This window comes from Sorex fumeus, unplaced genomic scaffold (genome assembly GCF_029834395.1).
Source record: "Sorex fumeus unplaced genomic scaffold, SorFum_2.1 ptg000018l, whole genome shotgun sequence".
Classification (NCBI taxonomy): Eukaryota; Metazoa; Chordata; class Mammalia; order Eulipotyphla; family Soricidae; genus Sorex; species Sorex fumeus.
The window spans coordinates 30,193,862-30,205,942 of NW_026606075.1; the positions used below are offsets into that span (position 1 = coordinate 30,193,862).

At 50.3% G+C, this 12,081-nt stretch overlaps 1 protein-coding gene across 5 annotated transcripts in view; it reads right to left on the reverse strand.

The window, feature by feature from the left end:
* The window catches only part of OCLN (occludin), a 64,006-nt gene that overhangs the window by 19,714 nt on the left and 32,211 nt on the right, over positions 1-12,081 (reverse strand). For all 5 annotated transcript variants that reach the window (XM_056112491.1, XM_056112490.1, XM_056112487.1 and 2 more), the window contains one exon: positions 1,026-1,171. In XM_056112491.1, the coding sequence (XP_055968466.1) occupies positions 1,026-1,171 (146 nt within the window). The remainder of the gene's footprint in view (positions 1-1,025; positions 1,172-12,081) is intronic.

Below are 12,081 nucleotides of genomic sequence, written 5' to 3' on the forward strand. Positions count from 1 at the left end.
CAAGGGCCAAGCCTGTGGCAAGCTGCAGAACAGGGAGCACCTGCTCCAAGCCAGATTCATGTCCCCTGGCTGCCAGCAGCCCTGCATCCCCAAACACACAAGGGCTGGGAGGTGGCTCAACCCAGATGACTGTGCATCCTGAATCATGAAACTCCTGACAAATGGCCCCTCTGCATTCCCGTGAGCCTGCCCCTTCTAAGTGTCCCTAATCCTGACCCCTCCCTGCCCCAGTAAGTCCTGCTTCCTATTTAAAAAAAATTGGGGGGCTGGAGCAATAGCACAGCAGGCAGGGCGTTTGCCTTGCACGCGGCCAATCTGGGTTCGATTCCCAGCATCCCATATGGTACCCTGAACACTGCCAGGAGTAATTCCTGAGTGCAGAGCCAAGAGTTACCCCTGTGACCATATCTAGTCAGCCCCGCCAAACATGATCCCTGTAAGCCTGGAGCATCACCAGGTGGGAGCATCATCAGGTGTGGCCCCAAATTAACTCCGCCTCTCCACTGCCACAGACAGAAAGAAAGAAAGCCTAGAAACATGGAGTATCTCCTCACAGCAAAGAGAGCTCCGAGTCAACTCAAAAATATGGGCAAGGAGGCAGGTGGGCAAGGGACTCCCCAAGAGCAGTTACCCCTTCTGTGAATGAGGCTCACAGGCAAAGCAGGGACCATAAAATGCACTCAAGCCGCCTGGTCCTTTCAGCCTGACCCAAAACTTCAATATCAGAAACAGAACAGTGAACCGTGTTCCTGGAATAAAAGCGAGAGAAGGGCAGCACTTCTCGGGGACAGGTAGGGAGGGACCCACCAACCTGTAGACACACCAGCTGACCTTCCCTGTGGGGCCCAGGGCCCCCGCCACCAGGCAAAGTCCCCTCTCCAGCTCTTGGGCAAAGCCTTGGATTTTTATTTTCCCAGACAACAGTACAAAAGAGCACCTGAGGTTTAAATGAGTGCCAACAGTTCCTTTTTTTTTTTTCCTCCCTAATAAGCTCAATGAATCAGAAAGCAGCAGCTGCTACTCACGGAGTTGACTTGTAGGAGTAGTCTGGGTAGGACGGCTTCTCGTTCATCTTCCCGTTGACAGAATAGGTCATGGGACCGTCCACAGTCTCCACGTAGTCAGACAGCGGGGGAGGCATGTCCTGGGTGCCCGCAGAGACGTTTTTAACCTAGAACACAGACCCATCAGATATGGTAAGCTATTCATTCTGTAATTTTTCTGTTTTGGGCATTTTGGAGGGCCACACTGGCAATGCTCAGGGGCTACTCCTGGCTCTGAGCTCAGGAATTACTCCTGATGGAATCAGGGGACCATATGGGATGCTGGGGATCGAACCCAGGACAGCCACATGCAAGGCAGGCGCCCTACCAGCTGTACTATTTCTTCAGCCCCTTATTCTATATTAACATATTATATAAGAACATAGTGATTACATAAATATTTTTAAAATATATAGATTAATTATAAAAATATTTAGATTAATATAGATCTTAATTATGGAGCAAGGAATAGGAATAAGTCACAACAGAATTATTCAGGGACGCTGTCTCATTTGCCAAGACATCAAAAATCAGATGGGCTGGACACGTAATGAGGTTTACAGACAACCGCTGGACTAGAGCCATTACTGACTGGATTCCACGAGACATCAAAAGATCACGTGGACGCCCACCTATAAGATGGTCAGACTTCTTCGTCAAGACCCTAAATGATCGGTTTGAGGCTCTGCATGTTCCTAGAACGAACAGATACCATTGGGCTACGCTAGCACGCAACCGGGATGAATGGAGACGTTACTGGCACCCGCTCGAATAAATCGATGAATAACAGGGATTAAGTGATTAAGTGATAAGTGATTAATAATTTTGGATTATTTTCTGGGGGAATGACCCCATGCCCAAATTATTTTGTTTAGATCTAAAGGCTTTTGGGTACATTGGTGGTGGGAAATGTACACTGGTAAAGGGATGGGTGTTGGAACATTGTATGACTGAAACCCAATCATGAACAATTTCATAACTGTATCTCAGTGATTCAATTTTAAACATTAATTAGATAGCACAGTGGGTAGGGCATTTGCCTTGCATGCGGCCGACCCAGGTTCGATTCCCAGCTTCCCATATGGTCCCCTGAGCACCGCCAGGAGTAACTCCTGAGTGCAGAGCCAGGAGGAACCCCTGTGCATCACCAGGTGTGACCCAAAAAGCAAAAACAAAACAAAAAAAAACCACAAACAAAAAACAGCTCTGAAGACTTTATATTTTGCTTCTGTGTTTTCTTTTTGTTTTGGGGCCACACTGGTCAGTGCTCAGGGCTTGGGGAACTGTGTGGTGTCAGGCACAGAACTTGGGTCAGCCACATGTAAGGCAAGCTGTCCCCACTGTGCGATCCTCCAGTCCCTGATCTCAGGGTTTTCACTTCAGGATCCAGCATCTCCAGGGTCTTGCTAGCATCGAGTGGGGACTGAGTTGATGTGCTATGGGGGTCACTGCATTTACTGTGAAAACAACCTCAAGAGGAGGTAAGTGGAGGAGACTGAGGCTTTTTGGAATTTTCCAGCTGACAAGTTCTGGTGAGAGCCTAGAAAATTCTGATGCCCTTCTTCTTATCACCTCTCTTTTTTTTTTTCAATTTTTATTAGTGAAACACTATGAGGTACAGTTGTAGACTTTGAAATTTTTGTGCTTGGATTTCAATTATACAATGATCAAATACCCATCCCTCCACCAGTGCCCATTTTCCACCACCATGGGTCTCAGTATCCCCCCCCCCCCCGCCTCTGTGGCAGGGCATTCCCTTTTGTTCTCTCTCTTTTTTTAGGTGTTGTAAAACCTCTCTATTTTTAAAAAGTTGGTCTTAAATGCTCTACAGCCAACAGAGCATTTGCCTTGCACACAGCTGACCAGGATTCGATCCCTGGCACCCCATGTGGTCCCCTGAGATCCTTGAGCACAGCCAGGAGTAGTTCCTGAGCACAGAGGAGAGACAAAATCCTGTCCACTGCTCAGTGTGACTCAAACCCTTCCCCCACAAATTTAGAAAAAAAAAAAAGATTACAATTTGGGACCAGAGAGACAGCTCGATGGGTTCACTGCAAGTTCGCATGTAGGAAACTGGGTTCAATGCCTGGAACCCCCAAGAACCAACAGGAGTGACCCCTTAGCCCTGAGCCAGGAGCAGTGCACCAACGCCACTGACAAAAGAAAAAAAAATAAGTTGTTAAAAAGAAAATGCTACAGTTAAATAAATTTGGGGGGGGTTACATCTGGTGATGCACAGAGGTTACTCCTGGCTCTGCACTCAGGAATTACCCCTGGCGGTGCTCAGAGGAACATATGGGATGCTGGGAATTGAACCCGGTTGGCTGCATGCAAGTCAAATGCCCTACCTGCTGTGCTATTGCTCCAGCCCCATAAATTTCTTATTAAATAATTACAGAAGTCAGTTGGAGCATCTTAATTTAATTTTTTTCAATTGGCGTCATGCAGCAGTGCTCAGGAGTTACTCCCAGCTTAGGGTTTGGGGTCACTGCTGGTGGTACCTGGGGGACCATGCGGTGCCCGGGACTGAGCCTGGGGACACAAGCATGCCAGCAAGTGCTCTGTGCGCTGCCACTGAACCCCACCCCAGCCTTTGACCGCAGACGTGCCCGGGATTATGTTATTGCTAGGCATCCATCTATTTCCTCCAATCCACACCCTTCACATCAGGAGGCCGCTGTTCAGTGAAGCAGTTAAAACACTGACCTGCCTTTTTCCTGGGGCACAGCAGTATCACCACCCAGCGCCGCTTACCCACCCCTCAAAGGACAAGAGGTATTCTTATTTTTTAATAAACATCCCAGTGAGTCACAAAGGAATGGAATCATTTCCCCCCTGAAAGTGGCATTTGGCAGCATCTGGGAAAGCAGGGGGTGGGCTGCCAGGGAGTGCGCTCAGACTCCACGGCAGGGGGCACGGGTGGGAACCGGTCCTGGTTCCCTGGTTCCTGGAGAAGTCCACTCCGCAGCAACAGCTTCCCTGGAAACAGCTCTGGCAGAGCTAAAGGCCCATTCGTTCCAGACTTGAGAACTTAAAAAGATTCCTTCCCTTAAAAAGCACACCTCAGGGGCTAGAGCGAGAGCACAGCAGGGAGGGCATTTGCCTTGCACGCAGCTGAACTGGGTTCAATCCTCAGCATCCCATATGGTCCCCAGAGCAACACCAGGAATGCATGAGCCAGGAGCAACCCCTGTGTATCGCCGGGTGTGACCCCCCCAAAAAAAGCACACCTCAGGGGCAGGGGCAGATAGTGCCGGGCAACTGCCTTGCACGTGGCGGACCCAGGTCTGATCCCCGGCATCCCACAGGGTCCCCTGAGCACTGCCAGGAGTAATTTCTGAGTGCAGGGCAAGGAGTAACCCCTGAACATTGCTGGGTGTGACCCCCAAAACCAAAAAATAAGCAAAAAAAAAAAGACACACTTTACAACACTGCTCCAGACAGCTGGGGTTCTTTCCTGCCACTCTGCTCCCTCAGCAGTGGCTGTGAACCTCCTGGAATTCTTCCTGACTGGCCAATTGGACACCAAAACCTTAACCCCCAAAGGAAACAAACAAAAAGTTGTGGTATATGCACACCGTAGAACACTGCAGCTCTAGGAAAGAACAAACCAAGGCAACGTGCAGTGCAGCAACACAGACGGAGCGAGAGAGTCCCAGGATGAGGGGAGTCAGCCAGAAAGAAGGAGAGATGGAAGATGACACACAGCAAGAAAGCAACAAAGGGCGGCAAAGGGCAAAGGCAACACAACAAATGGGAAAATTGCTCCGCACAGCTGAGTTGGAGTGTGTGTGTGTGTGTGTGTGTGTGTGTGTGTGTGTGTGTGTGTGTGTGTGGTTGTGGGGAGTTAACAGGGAGGAGGACTGAGCACCCTGCAGGAGGAACAAGCTTACACAGATGAGCAGGGCCTTAGAGTTAGATTTATGTACACAGGAAACTATCACTTAACAGTATTGTAAATCACAGAGCTTCAATCAATAAAAATATATTCAACAAATTTTTAAAGTTCTGCTGCTTACAAAGGCCCAGTGCTGAGCTGAGAGGGACTAAGGGTGCTTCTCAACCTTCCGCCACGGGGGTCCGCTCCCATCCACCCTCGTTCCCTTCCTAGGATCCCATCCTACAGGTTGGTTTTCTCGTGCCATGCAGTGTCCCCCATTACCTGTGCCCCCCCCCTTGGGCTATCCTGGAGGCCAGCAAAGGGACACCAGGCTGACACAGTCTGCATGACTGTTTCTCTTCAGAAACGGGCCCACCAGATTTGGGCGTCCCAGAGTCTTTTCCTGGATTTACCACTAGAAAATGCAAAGCTGGGATGGACGTACAGGCTTCACCCTAAAACCTCAGCTCCAACCCTCCAATCCATCGCCCCTTCCCTCAGTGGCCACCCACCTTCCAATGAGGGTGTCCAAAGCCCAGCACAGGCCCTGGCACAAGACCCAGGCAGGGCCCGCTTGGGCAACAGCCATGCTACTGCTGGAATAAGAGTGAGACCTTTCATTATTTGCACAGCACCTGCGCTGATGCCCTCGAGATCCTTGAAAATGAATGCCCTCACAGGCACATTTCATTTTTGATACGTGCCTTGTCTTTTTAACACTCTGTCCATTTCATATGCCAAACTCAAAGAAGAAGCTGTTTGGGGGGCTGGAGCAATAGCACAGTGGGTGGGGCATTTGCCTTGCATGCGTCCGACCCGGGTTTGATTCCCAGCATCCTACATGGTCCCCCAAGCACTGCTTGGGGAGTAATTGCTGAGTGAATGAGGCAGGAGTAACCCCTGTGCATCGCCAGGTGTGACCCACAAGGAAAAAAGAAGAAGAAGAAGAAAAAGCTGTTTTCCTTTATCCACAAGCAAAGCCCAAAAGGACAGAGGCCAAAGGAACCTGTGAAACAAAATTTTTCCCCTTGAATCCTTCACCTTTCTCAAAGGAAGCAAAAAAAATCCTTTTGTGTTGGTGCTACCAACCAAAGTGAGCGATGTAGAGTAGGTAGGGCACTTGCCTGGCATGTGGACAACCTAGATTTGGTTCCTAGCACCCTCGATGGCCCCCCAAGCTCATCAGGAGTGGTTCAGTAGAGCAGAGCCAGGAGCAACCCTGAGCACAGCCAGGAGTGGCCCAAAAACAAATCAACCAACCAACAAAAAGTGACTAAAAACCTGCTTTCAAAGGACAGCTAAAGAAGGGGGAAAGGCCGTGAGAACTAACAGTGTCGGTCACTGGAGCAAGGAACGAGGTACAAGATGCTCAACAAGCTGCGGACAGGCTCTGAGGGAGCACCGGGCGGGAAGGGATCCCAGAGCAGCAAGCCAGCAGGGGCCTCCAGCACCACTGCGTGTGGCCCCCAACCAAAGAAATATATAACCAATCGAACAAACACTTGATCGAACAAAGTGTCCTCAATCCATGTTTCCTGTTATGGGGATAGGAATATACAAGTTTCACTGTGTTCACTAAAATATCACCACCACACAAAGGAAAGGAAGAAAACTTTATTCTTCAGAGTTGAACGCTGAGGGCTGACGGGGGATAAAGCCAGCAAAGAGAGCCGATTACTGCCGGCCACCCAAGCCCAGACTCCAGTTTACAGACCACTGTGATGGGCCATTCGCCACAGAACACTGAAAGAAGGGGTTAAAAAATGAAAAAGGGCTGGAGTGGTAGCACATCGGGTAGGGCATTTGCCTTGCACACGGCCGATCTGAGTTCAATTCCCAGCATCCCATATGGTCCCCCAAGCACTGCTAGGAGTAATTATTGCGTGCAGAGCCAGGAGTAACCCCTGAGCATCGCGGGGTGTGACACAAAAAGCAAAACAGAAGCAGCTTGCGGGGCATATGGCAACTCCCCACATCACAGCTGAGGGGCTGGGAGAGAGACTGCTCAACGACTATGCCCACGTTTCGCTGGCATGTGGCCCAGGCTCAGGGCAACCCCAGGGCACAGAACTCAGAGCTGGAAGTAACCCCCACCCTTCCCCAGCAATGCCGGGTGTGGCAAAAAAATACTGTCCCCCAAACAGAAAGCAAATATCCAGGCTGAACAACAAAGCAAAATAACCCACATATTTTGAATCTGGCATTTCAATCCCTGGACGGGAACCATTCAAGGTGGGGAGAAAAAAAAGTAGTAAGAAATTTCTGAGAATTTTGCTCAGAGGTCGAGAGACAGTATAGGAGGTAAGGTGTATGCCATGGGCAGGCCCCAGAGCTGGACAGCTCATGTAGTCGCCCCTAAGCACAGTCAGACGTCACTCTTGAGCACTGGGCCAGAAACAGTTCCTAAGCGCCACCAAGTTCAGCCCCCACCCCAGCCCCCCAAAATGAATTTTGCTCAGACTGACATTTGGCTCCATCTTTACAAGTGCTGTCAGTGGGCTGGGTACAGAACCTTCCCCGCCTGAGAGGGAAGGGCTACTTCTCTCTCTGGCTGATCCAAAACACCTCTGCACCAGTCCTCCGGGCCCTTGTCTCTACTATCCTTGGGTATGAGTCTCACATTATGCTTATCTTTATTATTTTCTTTTTTTGGGGGGGGGGGATTTTTGGGACACACCCAGTGATGCTCAGGAGTTACTCCAGAGTCTGCACTCGGGAATTACTCCTGGTGGTGCTCAGGGGACCCTATGGGATGCTGGGGATCGAACCAGGGTCAGCTGCATGTGAGGGAAACACCCTACCCACTGTACTATCGCTCTGTTGGTTGGTTCGTTCTACCACCTTGATAAGTAAATATTGAATGACTTAGAACAAGGCTGGATTCTAACAGCAAATGGTAAACAACTTCTCTCCAGTCATTAAAGTGGCTCTGTGAGCAAGCGACGGGGGTTCGGTCAGCTGCACACTGCGGGGAACGGTGGGGGGGGGGGGGGGCTCAGTCCTGAAGCCAAAGGGGCCGGTGCTGGCTGCAGAGCCAGGGCCTGGCTTCTCCCTGGTCCCTGCCGCGGGGGACGGGGGCTGACTGGCCCCGCTGCACCCCCAGAGAGAACTTGTAAAAGAGGGAGGCAGGCAGACATGCTGAGGGTGAGAGAAAACAAGAAAACTCATCAAAAATGACTCAAACTCCCTGTAATTTAGCGTTCATAGTTTAAAATTAAGTGCTGGTGGGGGTTGGGGCCACACCCAGCGGCACTCAGAGGCTATGCACTCCACTCTGTGCCGGGGGTCACTCCTGGGGGTGGTCAGGGGTCCATGTGGCATAGGGGATCAATATTACAGGGATCAGCTGCAAGCAAGGCGAGCATCCAGAACTGTACTCTCTCTCTGGCACTTTCGATTTTATGACTGTCGTACTTCGGGTTTTGTCTTTTTGCTGGGGTGGGTGCACACTTGAGGGTGCTCCTGGGGAGACCATGCTGCTCAGGATTAAATCTGGGTCCCCTGCTTGCAAAGGATGTACTTCCAGGCCAGTGAGGAATTGCCCTGGCCCCCAAATTCACTTTTGGGACTGGATTTTTTTTTCCCAAAAAAAGCAAGCTCAATACACAGTAGATTTAAGTTATAATCAATTTAGGGAAATAAAACAGAAGAGTTTTACTATAACTCCTATCCCAAATCAAGAAAGAACTGAAGCGTTTCTGAAATGCCAAAAGGAAACTCATTTCTATGAAACCTTCATTAGATTTGAACTAAGCAAGGACAGAGCTACTAAAAATGTAATCAGACTCATTAGCTGCATTCTCATGCCATCACCGGTGGTGGGGGGGGTGCGGGGGGAGGGAATCTTTGGAACAACATGGAACATTCCTTGGAGCATTACTGAAAACATCCTAATCCCTGTGGGGGTACACGTCAGAGCAGGTCTCCTGCAAACACCTGGGCACCAGGGCGGAGCTACACAGCCACCTCAAATCTAAGAGGGGTGAGCAGCTTTCCTGCCCAAGAAAAAGAGTCCTTGAGGTGAGAGAGGAAAGAAAGAGATCCCAAGTGTTTTAGTGCACTTGGAATAAAAGCTTCATGTCCTTGAGGGGGTGGAGGGAACCACACCTTTCTTTCTACTCCAATCCAAAGCCTGCCCTCTGGAGAGAGTGCAAGCACAAAGGGCCAGCAATCATTCATCCCTCTTCTTCATACCTGCAGCCGGCCTCACCTACCCAGAAAGAGTAAGTCTACACCTGCATTGGGCTGACGGGAGCCGGCAAACAGTCGTCTAAAATCTTTTTGTTGTTGTTGTTTTGGGGTCACATTCAGTGGTGTTTGGGGCTGACTTCTAGCTCTGTGCTCAGGAATCACTCCTGGTGGGGCTCGGGGGACCGTACAGGATGCCAGGAATGGAACCTGGGTCGGCTGTGCACCAGGCAAGCCCCCTACCCCCTGAGCTATTGGTTGATTTCAGGAGAAGCTGCACCCCAGAGCATCTACTCTGCACCTGACAAACCTAACCTTGCTTTCTTCTCACTACACCTGGTGACAAAGGCTCACCTCTCTTGTCACATGATGAAATACAGCCTGCAAGGTGAAATTAATTTGCTCAAAGACACAAAGAAAGTGACTGGTAATGTGGGGATTTGAACCTTAATCTGCCAGGCTCCAAAGCCCAGGTCTTTCTGGTACTGTCACTTCAGAAATATGGGGCAAGAGAGCTGGCACAGTGGGTAGGGTGCTTGCCTGGTCCCCCGAGGCCACTAAAGCTGATCCAAGAGTCCAGAGCCAGGAGTGAGCCCTGAACACCAGCAGGTGTATGTGATCCAAAGCCAAAAAATAAAATCAATAAAAATAAAGACATTGGGGCTGAAGCGATAGTACAGCGGGAGGGCGTTTGCCTTGCACGCGACCGACCCGGGTTCATTCCCCGACGTCCCATATGGTCCCCCAAGCACTGCCAGGAGTAATTCCTGAGTGCAGAGCCAGGAGTAAACCCCTGAGCATCGTCGGGTGTGACCTAAAAAAGCAAAACTATAAAAAATAAAATAAACAAAGATATTTACATATGGCGTGAGAGCAGGAGAGAGCTTCACAGTGCACTGCTCAGCCTGTTTGATTCCTGCCACCATAGTCCCTGAGTCCCACCAAGAACACCCATCCCCAAGCACATTCCCTTGCCCACCCCACACACACACTAAGCACCACCAGATGTAGCCCCCCAAACAAGAAAACAGACCAACAAAAATAGCAGGAAGTACCCATTTTGTCCAGGGTACTCACAATACCTGTAACCAAACAGAAACGCTTGGCTCTCAGCCTTCCAGGCTCTCCTGACCCTAACAAGAGCCAACAGGAGCTGTTGTCTGCAGTCTTATTTGCCTATTTATTAGATCAACAACAGACAAGGCCAGGAAATTGCTCCACGGGGCTCAATCCCAGTGGCCTTTGTTCTGGGGTGGGAGGAGGAGCCTGGAGAACACAGCCAGCAGAGAGGAAACAGAAGGGCTTTTCCTGCCGGTAATTAGAGACCTGCAGCACCGCAATCTCCAAGCTCCATCTCCAGCTTTACAACCCGAGGGCCACCTGCCCGCCAGGCGCTACCGACCACGTGCACCAGCCTCAGAGCAGAGAGTGGTCAGACCCGTTTTTCTGGTTTCTTGAAATTTCACACCCACAGAAGCTCCCCCAGCAAGAGTCTCAAAATCTGCCTCTGGAAAACTCCCGTGGGCTGTTCTCCACCCTTGGTTGCTGGGAGGCAGAGGATGTTCCCTAAAATACTAACCCCAATGACGAGGAGTGCCTGGAACAGGCTTAACCAGAGTGGAGCAGGTGGCAAAGGGAGGCACATGCCAGGTTTGTGAGGAAGTCAATGCAGGGAGTCCCCAAAACCCACACTCTGAAGCATCACCGGCACATTCCCCCAGAGCCAGGGGGCAGGGACCCCCAGAGGGAGAAGCCTCAGTCATATGCAAGGGCCCCTTCCTCTAGAGGAAAATTCTACAGAAGGCTATTTTACTGTATTATTTTATTACCCCTTGCTCTGAGGGATGTCAGCTATGGTTGGTGGTGCTCAGGGGCCTAGGACAGAACCAGGGTCTCCTGCATGCAAAGGTTCCAGTCCACGAAGCTCTCTCTCCTACAGAGGTGCCCGCCACACTGTCCAGCGTCTGTGCAGCACCCATGTTCCAAGTACGCTGGATGCCTACATGAACACAAGTCCTCTGGGGGCTTGTGTGTGTGTTGGGGGAGAAACGGCTGCAGCAGGGCAGGGCAGGGCAGGGCAGGGCAATGGCTTAAGACCTGGGAATTCATGGAAATGCAAATGGCACAACCCAGTGGGAGGGCACTCACCCTGCAAATGGCTGACCCTGGCACCACATATGATTCCCCAAGCACAGCCAGGAGTGATCACTGAGCATTGATGAGTGTGACCCCAAAACAAAAACATCAGCCAAAAAAGAAAAGAAAAAGGAAACAGCTAAAATTGGTCCATAAAAAACAGTGCAGCTTCTGCCATGGCCTCTTGATTCTCTTGCTCTGAGGGATGTCAGCTGCCATGTTCTGAGCACAGTCTAGACACCCTGCAGAAGGGCCCGCATGGAAACGGAATACCCTGCTCAAGCCAGCACCAACTTTCCAGCCACATGAGGGCCCCTCACATTCTAACTCCCTCCAACTCCCCATCCTGGGCCACTGGTTCAGGACAAGGGCATGAGGACTATCGACTGATGAAAAGCTAAATAAGAATGGAAATACCAGGGCTGGCGATCTAACTCAGTGGTCAGGGGCACATGCAGCTATAGAGTCAAACCCCGACACCACATGGAGTCCCCAGCAGTGCTGGGCGTAGAACTAGAGGCCCCCCAAAATAACACAAAGAAGGAAATGCAAATCACCAATGGGGAATCTGCCCCCTATGCCATGAGACTAGGAGACCAACCAGTAAGACGGTGTTTGGGGTGGGGGAGGGGGGGGGCGGATGAGAACACAAAGAGAACAAAGTCAGAGACAAACTGACCATGTTATATAAATGGTTGTATCAGAATGCAAAGCCTTAGAAAGTTCTAGAAATAAGACTACCTAGATTAAAAATCTTTAGCTTTTAGATTTACATGCTTTTTGTGTTTTTTAAAAAAATGGGATTCTATTCAACAAATTTCATTTACTACTTGG